Source organism: Crocodylus siamensis, chromosome 1 (genome assembly GCF_052110815.1).
Source record: "Crocodylus siamensis isolate JL-2025a chromosome 1, ASM5211081v1, whole genome shotgun sequence".
Taxonomy (NCBI): Eukaryota; Metazoa; Chordata; order Crocodylia; family Crocodylidae; genus Crocodylus; species Crocodylus siamensis.
The window spans coordinates 80,289,511-80,314,974 of record NC_143395.1 but is presented as its reverse complement, the minus strand read 5'-3'; the positions used below and the strand labels follow the sequence as shown (position 1 = coordinate 80,314,974).

General features: G+C 44.7%; 1 protein-coding gene across 1 annotated transcript in view; it reads left to right on the top strand.

Moving 5' to 3' along the window:
- The window catches only part of MCHR2 (melanin concentrating hormone receptor 2), a 61,557-nt gene that overhangs the window by 14,050 nt on the left and 22,043 nt on the right, over positions 1-25,464 (top strand). Inside the window, exons 2-3 of the mRNA XM_090031412.1 lie at positions 8,547-8,754; positions 22,688-22,897. Coding sequence (XP_089887538.1) covers positions 8,573-8,754; positions 22,688-22,897 — 392 coding nt within the window. The 5' untranslated portion in view covers positions 8,547-8,572. The remainder of the gene's footprint in view (positions 1-8,546; positions 8,755-22,687; positions 22,898-25,464) is intronic.

Here is a 25,464-nt window from a genome sequence, read left to right as displayed (position 1 = left end):
CTTCTGTGATAAAGAGACAGAATCTGTGGATGAGGGCGCATAGTGAATGTGATATAACTTGACTTTAGCAAGACTTTTGACGCTGATTCCCACCAGATTCTCATTAACATGCTAAGGAAATACAGACTAGATGAAAGTATTGTAAGGTGGATACATAATGTTGCATCATCATGCAACAACAACATGTAGTCATCAATGGCTGGCTCAATGTCCAGTTCGGAGGAGATATCAAGTGGGGTTCCCCAAGTATCTGTCCTTGGTATATCTTTATTAATGATTTGGAGGATGAAATTGAGTGCACAATTTAAAAGTCTTCAGATGACACCAAGTTGGATGAACTTACAAACAATCCAGAGGGCAGGGTTAGGATCCAGAATAACCTGGTGTAATGGGCTATGCCCTGGGGGAGATGAATCACCCTCTAGAGGTCGCTTGGATCCTACCTTGCTCACCCACTCTGGCCTTTCAGGGTCCCACCCTGTTGTCTTTTCTGCCATGCCTTGATGCTATAACTGGACAGGGAGGCTACCCCTAGAGGTCAGGGGGCTGTGCTTCAGGTCCTAGATCCTTGTCTTGGTTGAGGTCCCCCTGGCCTTTGGACAACTTTACTCTATCTTATTCCCCCCACCTGAAGTCCACTGTCCCAGGACCCTAGGTTCCTGGGCCACAGGCCCTGGTCTCACCCTTGGCAGGCTCTACACCCTGGTCTCCCCATTAGTGGGCTCTGAGCCCCAGTTTCTCCCTTGGTGGGCTCATGCCCTTAATCTTTTCTACTACATGCTACCATCCTTCAGCTGATAGCAGCGCTCCCCCCAGGAGCTGATTGTGGCCTCCAAGCATCTCAGGGCTTATAACTGGGCCTTTGCCCTCTTGGCCTTAGCTCACTCATGTTGTTTGCCCTGCCTTTGAAGGGTGTAGGACCCTGGGTGCCCCAGGAATCCTTCTCAGTGGCCACCTCCTCTCACTGCAGCCACAAAGCAGTTCTGCAATACAAACTTCAACACAAAAAATAACACGAGCCTCTACTTCCAAACATAAAGTTCCACCACTACCAACTCTGGGTCAACATCACACCATGGTAAAGAGCTACAGCATAAAATGAATATACTTGGATAAATTATTTGGTGATGCAGAGGCTTTCTTAAAGATCCCCACAATCTGGAATCTTTCCTTCTTGGCAAATCAAGCTCCCCTCTCTCCTAGCCTCAGTCACAGTCCTATTTTATACAGCCTTTATACCTCTCTCTGACTCACCTGACCAACTATTTCTGCCCCAGACCTGGGGTGGGCAGCCATTTTATTAGAGGACTTTCTGCTACGGTTAGTCCCTCCAGGCTCCCTCTCTCCTTCAGTGTTGGGGTAGGGGCCCCAGTACACTTGGATAGATTGGGAAAATGATTCACAATTAACCAGATGAAATTCAACAAAGACATGTACAAAGTTCTACACTTGGAATGCAATATTGCATGCACAAATACAGACTGGGGAATGACTGGCTAGGATGCAGTACCAAAGACAAGTACCTGGGGGTTACAATAGACCTTCAGTCTACCAGAAGCTCAACCTTTTGGCCCTGCAGACCAGGTTAATGGAGAAGGGATAGTCTCCATGCAAATGGAGACCTGCATGCCAGGATCAGGTTCTGGGACCAAGCATCACCCCCTTCCTGTCCCTTACACTGGAATTGGATTTGAGGGTCTTGGCACCATCTCCTCCCACCCCCATGCCATGGGATTGGGAGCTAGTACCGGCCTGACCCATGAGGCTTAGTGCCACCCCTCTTGCCCCCAGAGGCTGGTTCTGGTCCAGAATCACTGGACTCTGTTCCTTCATGGCCCTCCAGTACTGCCCCTGCACAGCCCTGCAACTTGAGATTGGGTGAGTAATACAGTACACAGAGCCTGGGGCTCTCCTTAGGTCTGGAAATTTGCCATCAGGGGACCAGTGGAACTACTGTCTCATCACCAAATTTCCAGACCAATGTGGAGCCCCACAGGCCAGATAACACAGCAACACAGGTTAGGGGTTTGAGAAACCCTGCATTAGAGAATATGCTGATTATGACCTAATAGTGTGCTCTTTTGAAAAAGGCCAGAGGATTGTATTAACAGGAGAGTCACTAGCAAATCAAGGGAAATTATTTTTCTCTTCTATTCATCACTGGTGAGGCCTCACTTGGAGTACTGTATCCAGGTTTGGGTCCAACACTTCAAGAAAGATATGGACGGGTTGGAAAGAGTCCAGCTGAGAGCAACGAAAACAATTAGAGGCCTGGAAAGCATGCCTTATGAGGAAAGACTGAAAGAAATAGGGTTATTTAGTCTGGAGAAGAGAAAATTGAGGGGAAATTGATAGGAAAATCAAATACCTAAGGGGTAGGGCTGTGCAAAGCTTCAAGTGATGATGCGATTCAGAGGAGATTCGGCCCAATTCTCTGTATCTGAATCAAATGAGGAGACCAATTAAAAGGTACAAATTGATTCAAAGCTCTCCGAATCTTCGGTACAGATTCAGAAAGCTTTGATGATTCAGGCACTCCCTGGTGGCTGCAGGAGGGAGCTGCAGCTGATTCCGAGCTGGTAAGTACTAGAGGCAGTGGAGGGGGTGCTGGGGGAGGGGGTAGAGGACCATGGGGGGACCCCTAACAGCCCCTCTGACCATCCCTGCTCCCCCAGCCCCCGCAAACCCTGCCTGCTGCCCCAGCTCCCAGTACCTTAAAAAAAGCCCCAGTGCTCACTGGGTGCTGCCAGGTGGGGGGGCGACCCCCACTGCCCCCCCCCCACTGTATGAGGGACTCTGCATGAGCCCCCTGACCCCCCCCTCACTCCCACCCCCCCCCACAGGTGCCCCACATTTGTTATGATTTCTTTTTCTAATACATTCAAAGCCAGATTATCTATTGCATTCTGGCCCCTGTGCTAAAGCTGAAATTCTGACGTTTCCAGGACAACTCAAAAATTTGTGAGTACGTCCAAGTGTCCCTGAAATGTAAATTTTGTTACAAAAATGGAAAATCAGTCAGGATTCTTTACAAGCCCTGGGGTCAGGCCATGGCCAAAGTCTGCCTGTATTAGGACTCACCGAGTCTGCCACCTCTTGAACTAACTATTCAGGCTGAGCAAAGCTGGCCAGAAACCTCCATCCAGGTCTAGCCATCTGCCCACTCCATGCCATTGGAGTGGCTGGCCAGGGTCAGTTGACCTTCACTCCCTCCCATAAAACCCCCGTCCTAGAAAACATAATTTCTGGGCAATAGGGCTCAACCCATCCCCTAGCCAGACTGTCTTGCTGTTCCTGGTGACTTTTGCCTTTGCCTGTCCTTTTCTGGACCTCCCAGCTTCTTGACTTGGCTTGTCCCCAGACTCCATGTTCTGCCTGATTCTTTGGCTTCCTGACTTAGTTTACCCCTAGACCCAGATTAACCCCTAACCTGGTGTGACACCTAAACAATGCACAGGGCAAAGTAAGTCACTTGTGTCATGTGGGCAAAGTGACAAAAAGAGAAAAACCAAGAGTATGATGATGCATTAAGGTGAATTTTGCAATGCATCATTTTTTGGCACCAGCTGTCAGCATCAGGCTGCAGATCACAATAGACACTACAAGCCATCTATTAATCACACACAGTCAACATTCTTTGCTCAACCAACCAACTCATTACAATGAACTTCGGTCACTACACAGTTGATATGTTGCAAGTTCAGCAACAACATTCTGGACACTCCTGTGTTGAACTAACAAGCATTTATTATTATAACTCTCTAGAATCATATCCAGGGTGGATCTTAACAGTTGTATCAGTGGATGTATGCTGATCTTATACCTGCTTTGCCTCTGACTTGACCCAGTCCAGTCCTGTGGAGGCAGAGGAACCAAGATTGCCTCTGGCTCCTCATGGCAAAGAACATGGAGTCCCAGTGCTGCAAAACTGCCACAGAGCAACTGAACCCTGCAGTGCCAAACATGAGGGATTTGACCTTAAAGGGACAGTACAAGGAAAACACAATAAGATACAACTTCCCTTCCCCCTAGAAAGAATAGTCGGCCAACCATTTGAGAGTACTCTGCTTCCGCTATGGTCTTCCCATAGAACCAGACTCAGTGAGGGGTTCAGCAGATGATGACCCCCATTTGGAGACTCAACAGTGATTCTTCCTTCTGGTGGTGATGGCAAAGGGTTTGCATTGGTGGAAACAGGTAGGCATTTCCCCAGTGAATCCATGTCTGTCGGTGGTGGATTGGTGCTTGGGGGTTGCTCATGTGAAGGGTTATCAGTAGGAGAATGCCCACATAGACGGTCCACATAACGTCTCCAAATTTGTCCATCATCAGTCTGGACTGTATATGATACGTGTCCTGTGGCGCTTACAATTTTAGATTGAAACCACTGTGGACCTGTCCCATAGTTCCAAGCAAACACAGTCTCTTGTGGAATGAAAAAACATAAGGTACCAGATGCCAATGTGGAGTCCAACTCCTTTTCTTTCTGAAACTGCATGTCTCTCACAAGGTCTGGGTTAACATGGTAAAGGCATGTCTTGAGACGACGGCCCATAAAAAGCTCTGATGGGCTGGACCCTGTTGTAGGGCAAGGAATTACATGTTGAGCAAACAAAGATCTGGCCAATCTGGTAGGCCAGCCTCCTACAGTGATCCTTTTCAGTGCATCTTTTGTTGTCTGCACCATTTGCTCAGCTTCCCCATTGGCCTGCGGCCTGCGAGGTGCAATAGTAACAGTTCGAATAAGGTTGTGGCGGACAAAATCTTGGAACCCTGATAAGGTGAATGCACTGCCATTATCAGAAATGATAGTGTTGGACACCCCATGGGTTGTGAACAGCTGACAGAGAGCTGTTATAGTGGCAGTTGATGTAAGAGTTGAGACAGTAATAATTTCAAGCCATTTTGAGTACTAGTCAACAACAATTAAGAAGTTTTTACCTTGAAAAGGGCCAGCAAAATCAATGTGGATGTGTGACCAAGGTTTCTTTGTCATCTCCCAAGGGAATACTGGTACCTTCGGTGGATTATGACAGGTTGCTTGACAAATGCTGCACTTCCTCACAACCCTTTATATGTCATTGTCCATACCTGGCCACCATACATAACTTCTAGCCAGCCCTTTCATCCTCACAATGCCTGGATGTGCTGCATGCAGTGTTGTCAGTATGATTTGGTGTCCTGCTTCTGGAATTACGACACAATTTCCCCACAAGAGGCAACACTTGTGGGCAGACACAATGCCTGGATGTGCTGCATGCAGTGTTGTCAGTATGATTTGGAGGTTGACATCTGACTCCCCAGGTATCTCTCCACTATTCATCCCCCTTCTCTCTCTCTCTCTCTCTCTCTCTCTCTCTCTCTCTCTCTTCCCCCCCCCCAGCCTATCTCACCCATTGACTCCTCAATCTACACTTTCACTGACTACCTGTCTTGTATGCAGACCAGCCCAGCCTCTGGCTTCTTTACTTTTCATTCCATCCAGGAAGAGCACACACCAACTGCTGAGACTTCCTTAGCCTGACGCAGGGTTTTTGAACCCAAAAGCTTACCTGATAATTGTTTTCCAACTGTTTAAGTTGGTCTAATAAAAGATATCAGATTCACCCAAAGAATCTTGTCTGCCTATATCCTTAGACCAACACAGCTACAACCTACACCCTTGTCTCCTGGAGTTAGGCACCTGTACAATTTAATTTTCACAATGCATGGGTCATAGTAGTGGTTGTCTTACCCTGCCTCATGCTATTAAATAACAGCATAAAATAGAGAGTTTCCTTCCCTTCTCAGGTAGCTGTCCTAATTTCTAGGTTAGAATTGTATGCGCACACTCAAAATCCCAAACTCTGAACATTTAATTATTCTGAACAAAGCAGGACAGCTTCTACAGGATAAAGTATGGGCTCTTTGCTTCAGACTACCCTACAGACTCCTAGTTAAATAAACATTTCTAGGAGGTATGTGTTCAGTCCCTACCAGCTCAAGATGGAATTGAGCCCAAGTTTGCTTTACCCAGGGTGGTGGATCTGTGTACAGGAAAACAGAGGTTATCCCCACTTCTGTATTTTGCTTTGAGCAGAAGTCAGTCTGTTAGGCTTTATCTGAGAACAATACTGGGCCAATCCCCATAAACAGAGAAATCCCTAGTGTATGCATACTGACAGGGCATGAAAAGGCTGCTCTGTACAGTTAAAGCTGAAAGCAAAGGAAACCTTTAAATGTTTGGGGAATTTTAATGTTAACATACAAGTGCAGACTTTTAGGTGCCTCATCAGTTATGTAGCAGCTGAACACAGGTTCTGATTGGATGCAAGTACAATCAGTAGTATTCATGTAAGTCCATTTTTGGAACTAAGCCAGTAGACCCTAAAGAAGTATAACTAACAACTCTGTGTTTTTTCTCTTTTCTTCTTCCTAGAGGAAGAAGCATGTATGGAGAATAGTTTTATTTTGAGGCATTATTATTTTTCAGAACATAAATCTATGTCTTGTACATAGGTTACTATTAGTTTACAAGATGAGTTCAAAGAAATGTATCAAGCACACAGAAATATGGTAATTTTTGTAATAGTCTTTAGTTCCTGGAGGACAGAGGCAATGCATAGGGGGGTGCACGCAGTTGCACGTGCACATGCACCCCCTGAGCGTGGCAGTGCACCCCCTACAAAAAGGTGCCACCAGCACTGCCGGCAGCGGCTGCGGGTGGTCACCGGCTCTTGGTCTGTGCTCACCACCCCCACTCTGTCACTGACAGCACTGGTGGTGGGAGCTCCTCTGCTTACCACCACTGTGCTCCCACTGCTCCCGCCACCACCACCGCACTCCCGCCACCGCTGTGCCCCCCCAGCCACCAGGGGCACAAGTCATTCATGCTGGAGGACTTCATTCTAGCATCAGTCCAGACATCAAACATGCTCTGTCTCCAACACAGAGAAGTGTTACCCTTTCTGTAGATAGTTTCATTGTGCCTGTCGAGCAGGGGCCAGGACCAAGGTCCTTTCTCCCTCCCTGAGATTTGCCCAAGCTAACAGATTTCCTCTTGCTTACTGTACTGTTTATACATTTTATATTGGACAGTCATTGGTTAAAAAATGTAACTAAGCCTGGCAGCTTGAATGGAGGACTCCTTTCCAAGGGCCTACCCTAATAAGCAGGCTTCTTTTCCTTTTTCTGACCATACCTCTTACATTTTGGCTTCCCACTGGCTCAGCTTCAACTTGAACAGTAGTGTGTGCCCTTGGTTAACTCATTCTGGTAGATCTGGCATTTGAACTACCAGGCTACATAAGGATGAATTGCCTAGCTTCAGAAACTTACCAAGAAGTGCAAAAAGTGGATTGATGCATCGTGAATTGCAAGTAAATGGAAATGCAGATAGCACAAGTCAGGTATCTAAGCTCCTGAGAGGGTGGGAATTCAGACATACTCCTGTACATTAGCAGTCCTGGCTAGCTATTTCCATGTTCCTCCAAGCTTCTGAATTGTGCTTTATAGGTACTTTACACTCCCTGTTCTCCGTATGTAACATGGAGGCACTGAAACCCCAGTGTCTTATAGGCTATAAACAGACATTGCCAAATGCAGTAGATCAGCTGTGCTGGGATGTGTTCTGGCACAGCTGATCTGCTTCATGGATAATGCATAAGTTGCCTGCAGGGCTGGGCCTCTGCCACTCCCAGAGATTACCTGGTAGGGGATTCCCTAGGCATGTGTATTGCAAACAGGCTCCCCCATATGCAGAAGTGTGCCCCAAGCTGGGGTATATCTGGGCAATACTTACACCTGGGAAATCTCCTTCTGGTGGATTTCAGAAGCACACATCTGCAAACAGAGAACCCAGAGAGGCACTACCCTGGCTTCCAGGGTCCAATCCTGTGTTCCCCAAGCATGGGAATATGTCTTGGGTTAGTACTATTCAATAATTTTATTGATGAAATGGGAATTCTTGGGGCATGCAGAATCAGGCCCCCAAAGCCCCACACCTGCCTGTGGTGGTTTGAAAGTGGGAGTAGCTCAGAACTCCCACTATTCTTCCATAAAGCAAACAGACATCTGCCACAATAAAACAGAACAAATGTATGCTACCTTTTGTTGCAGCCACAATTTTGGGCTTCTGTGCTGTGACAAAAGGCATAGATATCTATTTGCTAGGCATATGTGCTGCCATAAAAATTTGCACAAAGCACAAAGACAGCATCTGTTTCCAGCCATGCATGTCTTTAAAATCTTTCCATTGCCTTCCTGAGTATCTCAGGTGCCTCTCTAGGCCATTTTGAATCACTGCCCTAGGGCAGGTGATCAAAAGTTAAGTGAAGGCATGCCAAACTCAAGGCGCTACTTACACAAAATGAATCTCTATTTATTTTTCAAAATAATATGATCCAACTCTTATGGGTCCATTAAGGAAAATACACAATCAGTTAGAAGATTACATTTGGAAGATTCAGATTATTATTAAAAATAATGTATGCCAAGATAATGTGCTTGACTAATCATATTCAAATTTTAAGATTCAATGAATAATTTATTCTCTGTTGCTGTTGCAGACTTAAAGACCTAAAGTCTCTGAAGAATGAATGAAATTCAGGCGGCCTGTTGGAATAATACACCTGACTTGTTTAACAAATCTTGGAGTGGAGGTCATTACTATCAGATGATCAGTGCAGCAGAAACAATTATCCTTCCTTCTCTAATTGGGATTATCTGTTCTACTGGTTTAATTGGAAATATCCTCATTGTGATCACTATAATAAGGTATGGAATATAGCATACATTATGCAACAGTGGCTAACTATTGCAAAAATATATAAATAATTTAAGGCGGGGTTCAGGAACATACACTTAGTGGGTTAGATCTGGATCCACTGAGAGCCACTAGATCTGGCCCTAAGAGCTGCAGGCCTTTGCCTGTGCTCATGCCCACACTGGGGCTGAGCACAAAGGAGCTGTGCTAGGATCAAGCAGCTAAAAGTTGTGCCCATACCACTGCCACTTTTCCCTGTCCCCCTCCCCTTTCTCCCTCCCAAACTGTGCTGTGAGTTCAGCTTCCAGCCAGAGGGGAGGTTCCACCCTAAAGCTAATTGATACAAAACCTGATGCCTTTATGCCCTCTATTTTTTCTCTTGAAGAAAAAATAGAGGGCATAAAGGCATCAGGTTTTGTATCAACAGAGGACAGAGGGCAAACACATTGTCCTCTACGATGGCCAACCTAAGCTTCACTGGGACCAGAGATGGTGGGAGAGCACTGGGGTGGAAGAGAAGTGGCAACAGTGTGGAAGCAGCTTCTAGCTCCCTGGCCCAGATGCAGCTCTGTTCTGGGCAGGAGCTACATTTGTGCCACTGCTGATTCTCCCAGCCCCTGGGCTTCCAACCTATGGTGTGTTCACAGCTTCCACTCAGAAGGGAACTGCACTGGGATGGTACATAAAATAGAATACATTTATTTAATTATTATCTATTTATTTATTTCATTATTTATTGTATTCATGTTTACTTCATGATTTATTTGGTACATGAATGTTTCCTAAGTCATTTTAAGATTTACTTCTGTCAAAGCAAATTTCAGAAAAAAGAATGTCAATATATGTCTCCAAAATCTCTCCATTGCCTTCCTGAGTATCTCAGGTGCCTCTCTAGGCCATTTTGAATCACTGCCCTGGGGCAGGTGATCAAAAGTTAAGTGAATGCATGCCAAAGTCAAGGCGCTACTTACACAAAATGAATCTGTATTTATTTTTCAAAATTTCAGAAAAAAAGAATGTCAATATATGCTTTGGTCCATCCCTTCTTAGGAAACAATGTAAGTGCCTGATTCACTTCCCCCTATGTTTATTCAGTTCAGAGGCACATGTCAAAGACCATTTCCTGAAGGGTTGGGGGGCTTTATTAAAACTCTGTCTTGCTCCCACTGAAGTAAATAACAAAAGTCCATTGGTTTTGATGCAATTTATATATGGCCTTAAGCTTTATCTCCTGCAGTGCTTCTCAGACTTTTCTGCAGCATGACTCCATTTATGCCTCCATATCCTCAGCATGGCCCCTCACTCCCAACCCTAGCCCCTCACCCCCATGACTCCATCTGCTGATGTTGTGACCCATTTGGGGTTGCAACCCACAGTTTGGGAACCATTGATCTACTCTTTTAGTCAATATTTCTACCAGTTCCACTCTGTTTAAAAACAATGCAATTTGGATCAGCAACCAGTCTCCTCACCCAGCAGAAAATCTGGGCAAGAGCTCACTACTTTGTTGATGTGTCTACACAAGACACTTTACTCAAGATTAAAGCACATTACTGCACAGTAAGCATCACCAACTACACATTCAGATGCTTACTACAGAGTAATTGCCTATAATCACAAGTAAATTTGCTACCTGGAAATACAAGTAGCAAATTTACTACTGATTACTTACTGCACAATAGAGCACATGTAGATGGCAGACTGGGAGCAAATGTGCTCCTGGTCAGCCAGGCAGCAGGGGGCAGGAGATTGCTCCCTGCCCCCAGAAGCTGTCTGATGCCAGGGTGGGCTCCGCCATCAGAGCCTGGGCAGGGAGCTACCAGTCCCTGCTTCACAATTGTGATCACAATTGTGTAGAGAGGGCTGGGAGCTCCCTACTGCTGGGGCAGTGTCCCAGCCCCTGCCAGGAGACAGCTGTCTCTGGTCCCAGGGCTCCCTGTCAGGTTGGGCTAGTGCAGGGGCTGATGCAGGGGTGGGAGCAGACTGCTGCCATGAGCAGCAAATCTGCTTCCATTTTCCCATAGATGTAGATGCCTGCCTGGGATGGGTTTACGCTAGAGTAAATTTACTGTAGTGTAAACCCACCCTGGAGCATTTGCATGTGTAGATGTGCCCTGTAATGTTTAAGCGAAAAGCATAACTGCAAATTCCATTTGCATGTGGAACATGTTTTCTTGAACAGAAATAGACTCAGGGAACCAAAAGCCTTATTTTGAGATTTGTTTTAATGAAATAATATTTTTAAATATTTAAAAATAATCAGTTGAAACATTATGCTTTTGTCTCTTGAATATTGTCCATTGGTCTAAGATTATGTTTTATATCATGCCAATATCTAGACAATGTTGATTTACAAAGGTCTCCTAGGATTCCCATTTTTTCTTCAGTATGACCCTAATGTGGAGACAAGAGCTTAGGCAGCACTTGGGGATGCTCACAGGCCAGTACAGGCTAGCTAAGCAGCCTAGATCGAAGGTTTTAAACCCACCCCACCTCACAAAGTTGTATCTGGACCATCAGGCTCTTCATGGATTGGATCTAGATGCTGCCGCTGCAGCAGGATGAGCAGTAGCAGCCATGGTGTGGTGAGCAGTAGTAACAGCTGCCACTTGCTCTTCACCATTGTGTCCACCCTGCTTGCCCTAGCCTTAAATTCTTAACCCCTCTACGAGCCCCATGGACCAGACAACACAGCTCTGTGGGCTATCAGTTTGACACCCCTGACCTAGACAGCTGCCAGTTTAGGACAACTTTTCTGTGTTCTAGCTACTAACATTGCATAGCTGCCTTACTGAACCACAGAATTGACTTCTGTGCATCAAAAAACATTTTCTAGTTTTCTGATTTTTATCAGCAGGTTTTTTTTGTTGGAGGTCTCAAACTATCTGGTTTTACCACAAGCACTTGGGTTAACAGACATATTCCCTAGAAGCTGATTTTTAACTGTGCAATGGTAGTGTGAATTGATCATAAATGTTATGGCTTATGGCTAATACACTTCACCATGAGCAAGATTTAATAAATAGGTACAATGGATGGGTAGAAGGCACAATGGGGATTAGGCACCTAACTGATCTTTGTGCCTTTGAAAAAAATCCCTTAATTGCTTATAATCCAGTGAATATTGCACAAAAGCTGACACCAAAAGCAGCTTACAGTTCTACTAAGAAGAATAATTATGGAAATAGAATTTGTCTAGTGTGGATATGAAGTGAATAAGACTTTTTAAATGAATGAATGGACATACAGGGCAATACATTTCTTTGAGCAGCTAAAATTAGTTATGCAATCTTAGGAAAAGAAATGAAAAGGAACAAAATTATCTCCCTCCCATGAACAGCCTTTGTCATGCCCTTGGCATGAAGTAAAAAATCATAAAGACAAATAGGAATAAGGAAAGACTAGTTTTAAGAAGAAAAAAAAACCAAGGTTCACACTAAAAAAATTAAATATTACGATTCATGACAATGAATGTTTACATGCAGGGTCTGAAAACAGTGCATTTGAAAACTGAATGTGGTAATTTTTGGCATTGACTGAGATCAGCAAAAATTATGTGCCCAGGGTCATATGTGCTTTCTTTATTCAATAGAGTTTTACTTTTTTTTTGGTTAACATGAAAGTCTATTCTTCAAAGAGAGAGCAAGCTAAATTCTGTCCCTGCTTAGGTACTATTTCAAGGGTTGTTCACATGGACATGTGTGACCTAGAAAGAATCCTGGATTTCATACTGCAGATTAATATTACAGAACCTGTAAGGGTAGTTGATTGAGCAGGACTTCCCTTAGAGACAGTAGCTGTGCTTCCACATTGAAAGCATCCAGAAATGCACTGGGTAACTTTCATCCCAAAATAATGGAGAGTTGAGATTTATTGTACCACAGTTAAAAAAAAAAGAAAAAGAGATAAAGAACTTTCTGAGCACAGGTGGGAAGTTCAAAGAGCTCAACAGGGCAACTGGCCAATCTGTGTCCTAGGATTCTGAAAGAATTGGCACATAAAATCACAGGTATAAAAACAAAGAGTTTTTAATAAATCTATTGGGGGCTCTGCTGCAATGTGAATGGAAAGTAACAAAGGTAATCGATATCTTTAAAAAAGGGATAAAAGAAATCTGGCCTGCTAGCCTAACTTCAAGGGTATGCAAAGCTTTACAATAAATTCTGAGGGACAGGATAGAGGAAAGGAGGTAAATAGGATAAAAAAAACAAAATAGGTATAAACTAAATGTTTATTTAGGGTGGAAATAAAAAGAACCATCTGAACAATGAAGGTGTGATGGCAAAAAAGTGACAGCAATGGTGAGATGCTGATGGAGCTTGATCAATCTATAAAAACTATTGCATGAAGTAGAGGCCTGCAACAGCAAGGTCTACAGTTGACGTTCCAAGCATCCCTTACAGTCCTATGTTTTTATGATGAAGAAAAAGGGTGGAATTATATAATTGGCATGTAGGCTGTCTGAGCTGAATTGCCGGCTCTTTGCTTTTCAATGAGATGGAAGAGATGGGCAATTCCTCTGCATCAAGAGAGAGCTAGTATGGGATGTCTGTTTCTCTTGCCTTTATTTATGATTATTTTCAAAAATAGAAAAAATGATAATGTTATAATCACAATATTTTTCATGCATTGCATCAATATAATATGTAATGCATATGGGTAAAGGTTTTCTAATTGGCCTATGAGTTAAAGTCACTCCTGGTAGCGAGTTGTCTGAACAAGAACGTCTTGGGCAAAATTATCCAGCTATCAATGAACAGACATACCAACAAGTTAGGCAGTTTAAATATTTCAGAGCAAGGGGACACAGACATTCAGGCCCATTCTCTAACATACGGTGCTTTACAAAAAGTGCCATGAGTTATCATCCTGCCCTCACCCCTCGGACCAAACAGATGTTTGCCTGTTGGTTTGGGTGGGATTGAACCTGCCTGCGCTGGCCTTTCTGGCCAGCAGGCTTCCAAGGAGACTGATGCACTGCCACTCTCCCCAGCCCCACCTCCACCCATCAGATCTGAGACTGTCAGCAGGGAAGGAAAGGGGAGCACAAAGTGAGCAGCAGCAAGCTGCTGGCTGGGATTTCCCCAGCCTAAGCTGAAGGGGGCATGGATTGGAGACAGCCAGGGTACCAGGGGGACCATGAGGTGGGAGGCCTCTGACTCAACTCCTCCCCTTCAGCTGAGGCTAAGCAAAGCCCAGCTGGAAGCTGAGTTCTACTAGCTTCCTCCTTCCCCCTCCCCCCCACTGACAGTCCTGGGGGCATGGTGGGCTGCATCAGCCCAGCCCTCAGTGCATGAAAAATTAAACTTAGGGAACACAAGTTCCCTAAGGTGCTCTAAAGCAGGGCATCTTCATCTAATACTTCATTTGAGGAGGGTTCATTTTTCATGATAGGCTGCTTTAAAAGTGCTCTGCAGCCATGCATGTATGTCATGACATGATTATAGAGGGCTTTCAGGCCTAATTGCATAAAAAATATAAGTTATATAAGTGCCCGGGGTGTCAAATCCCAAGGGCTGGATCTGGCTTGTAGAGGCTTGTCATCAGGCCCTCAGGGCTCCTAGAAGGGCCAGGAATTTGGGGGCAGGGAGATTGGGGGCCTGCTGGGAATGTGTGGATGAGCACCCACAGCATTAACCCCTGAGCCACCGTGGCTTGTCCTGCCTCTGATGCCATATCCAGATCTAGCCCCTGAGTATCCCTACAGTCTAGAAGACACCCTTGCTTTAAAACATTACAGACTCATAACAATTTGATGAGAGAACAAATTAAGGCATGAATACAAAGTAGGGGTGGGGCTGTTACTCATTTCTTCAGAACTTATATATGTTGTAAGTCCTAGTTAGTTATTAAGAAGGATGAAGGACACCCAAGCATCTTTACAAAATTAATTATTGAGTGTGGTTTAGGAGAATAAAGTATAGACAAGTGTAAAGAGGATTATTGCATGAGAACCCAAGTGTATTAAATGTAAAATTCCAAGGACTTTAGTAGACCACATGTATAGTAAGGATCCTGGAAGACAGGCCAACTAATCATCTCTTGGAAGGCTATTTCTACTGTGTTGATGTTTGTGGAAGAACAACACTGAGAAACACTTAAGGGAACTCAATGGGTATTACCAGGAATGGCCAGAAGCTGGGCATCTATAAAGCCATCAAATTGTATCCCTGAAAAAATATTATTGTCTATTATGCATGGGTGTGTGATGGTACAAAATACATGATCTTTGACCTAAATATCCTCTTCCTACATGGATTATGAGGGAATTTTTTGATATTCTGAACATTTGCTGAGCTCTCAAAGTCCCAGTTAATGTAGGGTCTGAAGCCTGGAGAGGAGGAATGATGATTTGTAACAGCACATAAATGCACTTGTCATGCTCCTCAAAATTGTTACTAGAATCTAGGCAGTGTCTGAATGATCGCAATCAGCTCTGCTTAGCACATTATTATTAACAAATTGGGATCAGTTTTTCCAATTCCTTCCTAGTCAGTTTGACTTGTAGGAAGAGAATTAGTTAGTGTGTGGGACCAGCCACAGAAATTAGACATTTAATATTTAGGACTGAAGTAGTGATTATTTTCATATTCTTTGAAACACTTGTATGGAATAGCAACTTTCCATAAATATTCTCATGCTTTGAATATAACTTATTCCTCTCCCCCTCCCCCCCGCCCACCTGCCAAATATGGATGGCCGAGGTGATATCTTAGTAATTAGTGAAAAATTATTAAATAAACTAAAAGAATGTATGAGCATTTGCAATTAAGGCTGCTAGTTGTTGCTTTCTTGGTAGAGTTGAGAAATAATGGAGGTTGGCAGGTTATAGACAACACAGTATTAATACAAATATTGGTAAACTGTAAATAAATAAATTGGTGTTACAATAATGTGAAGCAATACAGTATATGAAATAAGTAATTTCAAATATAGCCATGTAACTGTAATGTAACAAAACTGAAGAGTTATACAACAACTACAACATTCTCAACTGGTAGCTCTTAGGATATTGTTGCATTAGTGCAAATAATATGAAATATGAGATGCTGTCTGAGTGGAACTGATTATTTGCAAAATGTCAGTGGCAAAGGCGGTTTGCTGAATTGTACCATTATGTGAGCTGATTGGAATTTTCCTGACTGTAGATCTGCTCTGTTACCTTTTGTATATTGGAGCAACATTTACAAAGAAGTTTATTCCAACTGCTGGAGAATAAATTTAAAAGGAATATTATAGGCATACACGCACCTACTGCTTTCAGAAATCCTTTAGATCATGTATATAATTGCATTCTTTGCTAGCACATGAAATGTGTATTGAAGTATGGATCGAATTCTATAAAGCATTTCAGCACATGCTTACTTTTAAGCAGATGAGTAACTCAATGTGATGATTTGTGTTCACTGTAGTCAAGGGTCTGTGCACATGCTTTAAGTTAAGCATACTTTTGTTCTTTAGTAAATTGGAAGTTAACAGGTGATGAGGCAATGCAATGTAATAAAACCCCAAGGAGGTTTTTGAAATTAACATATATCTCATAAATGTATTCCTTTTCATCATATTTCTGACTCTGTGCTTTGTTACTTATGTTTTTATGCACCAATCTGTCCAGAAATACAGCCAGTGACAAAAGTCCCACTGAAACATGGTGGGACCCAATGCATGACTAGGCGGTGAATATCAAGATCTATAGGCTGTACAGGAGGGACCGAACACAGAGAAAAGGCGGGGGTGTGGTGCTCTACATTAAGGAGAAATACACATCCTCATCAGGTAGCACAGAGTAAAGGAGGGGCACACAGAAGTGCTCTGGGTTAGAATACAAGGCAGTTGAGGGGAAAGAGACTTAACTACTACAGACCACCCAGCCAAGGGGAAGAGCTAAACCAGGAATTCTTAAGTCAGCTCACGGAGGTAGTTAGGTCAAAGGACGTGGTCATCATGGGTGACCGGAACTTTCCAGACATCTGCTGGGAAGACCAGTCAGCCAAGTCTGACCACTCATGTAGGTTCATAGCCCAAATGCAGGACCTCCATCTAACCCAGGAGGTGCACAGCCCCACCAGGGGAGATGCCTTGGTGGACCTGATGCTGGCCACAGGTGATGACCTAGTGCGGGAGCTGCGGGCGCTCGACCACCTGGCTGACAGCGATCATCGCCTACTGGAATTCACCATCCAGCACAAGGTGGTAAAGGCCTGCAGCAAGGCAGCAGCCCTAGATTTCAGGAGGGTGGACTTCAATGAGCTAAGAAGAATAGTCGGGGAGGCACTGAGGTCCGGGAGGGGAGGGGAGCCACGTGTACAAGAAGAGTGGTTGCTCCTTAAGAAGATGATCCTCCAAGCCCAAAGGGAGGTAATCCCAACATGGATCAAAGGGAGCAGGAGGGCGCAAAAGCCCCCATGGCTCACCAAAAGCATCCGGGAATGTCTTCGAGCTAAAAGAGAGGGGCCAATGGAAGGGAGGGGCCATTACCAGGGAGGATTATACTGTGGTTGCTCGGGGATGCAGGGGGATGGTCAGAAAGGCCAAGGTGGAAATGAAACTGGGACTAGATTCCCAGATCAAGGAAAACAAGAAGTCCTGTTTTAAATACATAGGGGGGCAAAAAGAAGGTACCAGGTAATGTGGGGCCCCTGCAAGACACACGAGGAAATTTGGTTGTCACACCAGATGACAAAGCTAACCTACTTAACGACTTCGTTGCCTCCATTTTCCTGAGCAGGGACCAGATCAGTCCCCCCATTGAGCCCCCCTCAGGCCCCAGGGGAGGCGCACCTAGGCCAAGGGTCAGGGAGGATCTAGTCAGGGAACTTCTGGAGGGACTGGATGTATTTAAATCAGCTGATCCAGATGATCTCAACCCCAGAGTGCAGAGGCAATTAGTTGAGGTCATTGCAGGACCCCTGGCATGGCTTTATGAGCACTCATGGTGCTCTGGTGTGGTGCCAGAGGACTGGAAGAGGGTCAATGTGGTTTCCATCTTCAAGAAGGGGAGGAAGGAGGACCCGGGAAACTATAGGCCAGTTAGTCTTACCTCCATCCGGGGTAAGCTTTTTGCGAGAATTATTCTGGCACATGTCCACAAAGGGCCAGTGGGGGAGATTATACTTAGGGGCAACCAACATGGATTCATTAGAGGCAGGTCCTGTCATACCAACCTGGTGGTCTTATATGACCAGGTCACAAAATCCTTAAATGCAGGGGTAGCAGTGGACATAGTCTTCCTGGACTTTTGGAAGGCCTTCGACATTGTCTATCACCCTGTTCTCATTAGAAAACTGGGGGACTGTGGTGTCAACACCTACACAGTCAAATGGGTCACCAACTGGCTGAAGGGCCGCACCCACAGAGTGGTAGTGGATGGGTCATTTTCAGCCTGGAGGGATGTGGGCAGTGGGATTCTGCAGGGCTCGGTCCTCGGGCCCGCACTGTTCAACATCTTCATCAGTGACTTGGATGAGGGGGTAAAAAGCACCCTGTTCAAATTTCATGATGACACTAAGATGGAGGATGATGTGGGCACATTAGAAGGAAGGAATAGGCTACAATTGGACCTAGACAGGTTACAGGGGTGGGTGGACAAGAAGAGGATGGGATTCAACACTGACAAGTGCAAGGTGATACACCTGAGTAGGAAGAACCAGCACCATACCTACAGGCTGGGGGAACTCCCTTCTCGTCAGTGCAGAGGCAGAAAAGGATCTTGGAATCATCATTGATGCTAAGATGAACATGCGCTGGCAGTGTGGGGAGGCAGTCAGGAAGGCCAACTGTACCTTGTCATGCATCCACAGGTGCATCTTGAGCAGGTCCAAGGAGGTGATCCTCCCCCTCTATGTGGCACTGGTCAGGCCTCAGCTGGAGTACTGCATCCAGTTCTGGGCACCGCACTTCAAGAGGGATGTGGACAACATGGAGAGGGTCCAGAGAAGGGCCAGTCGCATGATTGGGGGCAGCAGGAAAGGCCTTATGAGGAGAGGCTACAGGACCTAAACCTTTTCAGCCTCCACAAGAGATGGCTGAGGGGGGGATCTAGTGGCCTGTTACAAATGACTCAGTGGGGACCAGCAGGCATTTGGGGAGTCCCTGTTCCCCCGAGCACTACCAGGAGTGACTAGAAATAACGGTCACAAGCTGGCAGAGGGTAAATTCAGATTAGACATCAGGAGGTGCTACTTCACTGCCAGGGAAGCTAGGATCTGGAACCAACTTCCAAGAGAAGTGGTGCTGGCTCCTATCCTGGGGGTCTTTAAGACAAGGTGTGACAATCACCTTGCTGGGGTCGTTTGACCCCAGTACTCTTTTCTGCCATGGCAGGGGGTCAGATTTAATGATCTGCTCAGGTCCCTTCTGACCCTACTAACTATTAAACTATGAAACTATGAAATACAGCTCATTTGCACATATTCCTAGCTAAAAGGGAGGCGTACACCCAGTGGAAAAGAGGGGACATCACTAGGGATACTATACTGCAGTTGCTCGGGGATGTAGGGGGGCAGTCAGGAAGGCCAAGGCAGAGATGGAACTGGGACTAGGTTCCCAGATTAAGGACAATAAGAAGTCCTTCTTTAAATACATAGGGGGTAATAAGAAGGTTCTGGGTGATGTGAGGCCCCTGCAAGACACATTAGGAAATTTGGTCATCACACCAGATGATAAAGCCAACATATTTAATGATTTCTTTGCCTCCATCTTCCTAAGCAGGGACCAGAACAGCCACCCCCCCACTGGGGCCCTCTCAGACCCCAGGGGAGCCACACCTAGGCCAAGGTTTGTGAGGGAGCTTCTAGTTAGGGAGCTTCTGGAGGGACTGGACGTATTCAAGTCAGCCGGTCCAGATGATCTCCACCCTAGAGTACTAAAGAAATTGGCTGAGGTCATTGCAGGACCCCTGGCATGGCTTTATGAGCACTCATGGTGCTCTGGTGTGGTGCCAGGGGACTGGAAGAGGGCCAATGTGGTTCCCATCTTCAAAAAGGGGAAGAAGGAGGACCTGGGAAACTATAGGCCAATTAGTCTTACTTCAATCCTAGGCAAGCTGTTTGAGAAAATTATGCTGGCACACATCCATGAGGGGCCAGCAGGGGATTTCATGCTTAGGAGCATCCAACATGGGTTCATCAGTGGCAGGTCCTGTCAGACCAACCTGGTGGCCTTCTATGATGAAATAACCAAATCATTAGATGCAGGGGTAGCAGTAGACATAGTCTTCCTGGACTTTTGGAAGGCCTTCGACACTGTCTATCACCCTGTTCTCATTAAGAAACTGGGGGACTGTGGTGACAACACCCACACAGTCAATTGGGTTGCCAACTGGCTGGAGGGCCACACCCAGAGAGTGGTGGTGGATGGGTCATTTTCAGCCTGGAGGGATGTGGGCAGTGGGGTTCTGCAGGGCTCTGTCCTCAGGCCCGCACTGTTCAACATCTTCATCAGTGACTTGGACGAGGGGGTAAAAAGCACCCTGTTCAAATTTGCTGATGACACTAAGATGTGGGGCAATGTGGGCATGCTAGAAGGAAGGAATAGGCTACAATTGGACCTAGACAGGTTACAGGGGTGGGCGGATGAGAATAGGATGGGATTCAACACTGACAAGTGCAAAGTGATGCACCTGGGGAGGAACAACCGGCACCATACCTACAGGCTGGGGAACTCCCTTCTTGTCAGTACAGAGGTGGAAAAGGATCTTGGAGTCATCATTGACTCCAAGATGAACATGGGTCCGCAGTGTGGGGAAGCAGTCAGGAAGGCCAACCGTACCTTGTCATGCATCCACAGATGCATCTCGAGCAGGTCCAAGGAGGTGATCCTCCCCCTCTATGAGGCACTGGTCAGGCTACAGCTGGAGTACTGCGTCCAGTTCTGAGCACTGCACTTCAAGAGGGATGTGAACAACATGGAGAGGGTCCAGAGGTGGGCCAGTCGTATTACCAGGGGCCAGCAGGGCAGGCCTTATAAGGACAGGCTACGGGACCTGAACCTGTTCAGCCTCCACAAGAGATGGCTGAGGGGGTATCTAGTAAGGGGGGATCAGCAGGCACTGGGGAAGTCCCTGTTCGCCCAGGCACTGCCAGGAGTGACCAGGAATAATGGTCACAAGCTGGTAGAGGGTAGATTTAGGCTAGATATCAGGAGGCGCTACTTCACTGTCAGGGCGGCTAGGGTCTGGGACCAACTTCCAAGAGAAGTGGTGCTGGCCCCTACCCTGGGGGTCTTTAAGAGGAGGTTAGATGAACATCTTGCTGGGGTCATTTGACCCCAGTAATCTTTCCTGCCATGGCAGGGGGTCAACTAGATGATCTGCTCAGGTCCCTTCCGACCCTAGAAACTATGAAACTATGAAACTATTCCTCCGAGCTCAAACTGAAGACTTTACTGACAATTTTTTTAGAGCACCACATCTGATGGAGATCAGATGGCTCTACTGAAGACTCTCCCACTAGTCTCTACTGTTTATAGATATATTATAAATAAAAGCTATTATAAAAGAGTTAAGGTTAAGGTTGTTCAGGTTGCCCAATATCAAGATTTGGCCCAATATAAAGCTGTGTCTATGGCCGAATCACTGATTCTCGGAATCAGCATTGAATCTTCAGATTCAGATGTGGTTGAATCGAACCCAGACAGTGATCCAATCAGTGAATCGAATCACTGTCCCCCAAATCAGTCCAAATCTGAATCTGCTTCACATGCTTCTAGTTGTAAGTTAAGGTTGTAGCATCAAGCCATCAAAAGTAAGGAAACACCAGAATTATGGTTTCCTATACAGTCTTAATCCACTACATGTGTGTATACATTGTATATTTTTTAAGTATTGATCACCTAGAGGACCTGTGTCTCATTCACTGGAACTCATTTAACCTTAGGCAGTTTTGAAAATCCCACTGGGCCACTATCTGCATTTTTAATGACCGAGTACCCTCCAAAATCTGCCCATTTATGCATTGCATCACCCTATCCCTTGGTCACATTCTCTCCTTTAACACCAGATTCCCACTCCTCTTGCTTGAATTTACTTTACACCCAAGAATTTCCATTACTTACCATACAGGTATTGTGAGTAAAATAGGCCTAAAAGCTCTTTAAATTATGTAGTTTTCAAATGGAAATGGAAGATCACTGTCTTGAATATGAATAACTTAACAGTATTATTAGAGATAGTTGGAAATTCTCCAGCCAAATAAAGTTTGTTTAAAAAGTTCATTTTGTTGAGTCCAAAATGTTTTGTTGAGAATATTCTAATGGAAATGTACCTGGATTCCATTCCCAGGGGGTATGCCCCACATCTGGGGAGGCTGCAAGCTGTGTGTTTGATAGGTGTATCCTGAGAACCCTGTGAGTTTCAAATTTCTGATTCAGACTGAAACCAAATTTCAGATGCACAAAATGTTTCTGTGATGAAGAAATCCTGCTTTTTAGCCAACACTACTTTTTGTATACAAAAATATCATAGAACAATAATTCTCAACCAGGGTTCTAGGGTCATGAAGTGCCTTTGAAGGGTGTCATATGGTACAAAATAAGCTCAGGCTCATCTCTGCCTGGTCATTTTGTCCACCCCCACTGCCTGGGCCTTCGGTAAGGAGGTAAACAATATAATAAATTCATTTTTGAAACACAATATTGCTCAATTCACAAAAGTTATAGAGACGTTCCTTGAATCTAAAAAGTTTAAGAGCCACTGTCATAGAATCATAAAAAAGTAGGGCTGGAAGAGACTGCAGAATGTCATCTAATTCAATGCTATGCTCAAAGCTGGATATGTCAGGAACCACTTATACTAACTCTCAGCATCTGATGAAGCGAGCTTAGACTCACAAAAGCTTTTGTATCTTTGAATTAGTTACTCTATAAGGTGCCAATCTACCCTGCCTTCTGCCTAACTTCAGATGAACACATCTAACTACCTTTCTGATACTATGTTATTTATTTCAGAACTAAAAAGAAATCGATTCCAGATATCTATATCTGCAATCTGGCTATAGCAGATTTGGTTCATATCATTGGTATGCCCTTTCTTATTCATCAATGGGCTCGTGGAGGAGAGTGGGTGTTTGGCAGCCCTCTGTGTACCATCATTACATCATTGGATACATGCAACCAATTTGCATGCAGCGCTATTATGACGGTAATGAGTTTGGACAGGTAGGTGGTTTCCTATGAATATCTTTAAATGCAGCACAGCAGATATAGTACTGTTGGAATTTCACATTTACAAAGAGTGTCCCAGTATCGAAACTTTAATAATTCAAGAATAAGAGACTGTCATTTGCTCCATTCTTAAACACATACTTAATTTTGAGAAATAATCCAACCAACTTCATGCTTACATTCCTTGCGGACTTAAGGTGCAATTGTAATAATATTCATAATAATACTCATTTTCACTGAAACTCAGTATATTTACTCTAACCTTATTTTATAACAAAGCATAGATAGTCTAATATCTGTTTATATTATTTCTAGTATCTGTTTGCCGTGTTGGAATTCAGTAATAGTTTTGACAGCATAATAAGGGTCTTAATTTCTACCATATCAATGGCTTCCAAAAGCAGGTTGTCTGTATTCACTATGTTAAAGAGAATTCTGAACAGTTCCCAGGAGACTTTACCAAGTGCAGGGGAAAGTGTGAACAAAACAAAACTTCACAGATACATTCATAGGAGGGAGGCATTAGGAATGTATTCAGGCAGAGATGTCGACAATAGGGTCCGCAATCTGGATCCAACTCATGGAAATGTTTCATATGGCTTATGGAGCTCCTGGAGAAGATGGGAATTTGGGGAAGCTGGGCAAATGACAACTGCTGCATCACAACTGTTGTTAATCCCACTGGTGAGTGTGGGTCCAGATGTGGGCTATAATATGCCCACATGGTCTAGATCTGGCCTGGGAAGCTGGGCGAGTTTTATATCCCTGTATTTATAGAATCTTAAAGTGAAAGGCTAGGAGATACGTATTAGAAGTAAAAAACAAAATGTGATGGGTAGAAGAGTGGATTTATGAGCTGTCAGCATAAAAAGTAGCATCTCAACCCTTGTGAGTTGACTGGAATCTCCAGAGGATAAGGAGGAGAACAGGACTAAGGTGAGAAGCTTGACACTTCTCAATAGAGAATACAAATAGAAAAATAAAGTCCAAACATAGATTAAAAAATCTATATTTTTAGTAAAAAGTATAGAATGATATCAGAAGAAATGATTAAATGGCAAGGAATTGGATAAACAATGTGTGGAAAAATGGCAACTGTCATGGAAGTCCCATTTTAAAGACTCCTATCTAACCAGTCCTATACAAATTCTTGTCTAACCTATTACTAAAACTGCACAAGCAACCCTGTCACACAACTATAAAGTATAGCACTTAAGCCTGCCAGAGCTAAAGCAGCGGGACAACAGGGAACAGTATCCTGTTGCTATAGTTGTTAAAGTATTCTCAAGAGATCCAAGGAAGAGGGCCGTGCTCCCACTATAGAATTATCCTGCTTCAGGCAGAGGATTAGACCCAAGAGTCACTCTAATTAAATCACTGCCCCACCACCCCTAGAGCACACGTAAAGATGTGTTAAGACCCTTGGTCTGCTTCCCCAGTCTGTACATACCTGACCATAGGGTAAAATTTCTTCTTGACCAGTCTGACCCTGAGTGGAAGAGCAGGGCCCTCTAGCCAGCAAGGCACTCTAGCCAGGAACATTGGTACACTCCAGTCAAAACTCTGAGAGAGTCCAGAGAAGAGCCACATGCATGATCAGAGGTCAGGAAAACAGACCTTACGACAACAGGCTGAGAGCCATGGGGCTCTTTAGCCTGGAAAAGCACAGGCTCAGGTGATCTGACGGCCACCTATAAGTTTATGAGGGGTGACCACCAGGATCTAGGGGAATGTTTGTTCACCAGAGCACCCCAAGGGATGATGAGGTCGAACGGTCACAAACTCCTGCAAGACCGTTTCAGGCTGGACACAAGAAAGAATGTCTTTACTGTCCGAGCCCCCAAGGTCTGGAGCAGTCTGCCATCGGAGGTGGTTCAAGTACCTACATTGAACACTTTCAAGAGCAAATTGGATGCTTATTTTGCTGGGATCCTATGACCACAGCTGACTTCCTGCCCTTTGGGCTGGGGGCTGGACTTGATGATCTTCTGAGGTCCCTTCCAGCCCTAATGTCTATGAAATCTATGAAAACCCCAAGCATTTTCTACAGCTGACATCCAGTGCTTCTGAGGAAGGTGGAAAAGAACCTATAGGAAGAGGAGGGGGAAAAATTCCTTCCTGACCCTGTGTGGCAGCCAATAATGCTCAGAAGTATGGAAAATACCAAAATACTCTCCATTCTACTCTGCAACTTAGGGACACCAAGCATCAGTCCACAATGAACAGGATGCGGGAAAAGTAGGAAGTTTGACTGAAGGGAAGCCTCACCCATGTACTGGAGCTGCTATGTAGGGTAACTTGAGTAACTTAAATACTTAGGGTAACCCAAATAGACTTGCCTTGGATCTTCAGAGAAACTGATTTTTTTCCCCAAGGAATTTGCTAACTGTATTTTTGAAAACAGCAAATGTAATTCCTGCTCCTATTGGTTTCTCCTATTTTTGCTTGACCAATAATCTCACAGTTCTACCCAAAAGGCAAAGTAGCTTATATACTTCATGATAAGTGCTGCTGTATGGAACTGCAAGCAAGGGCTGATATAGCAACAGTATTAGGTCAGC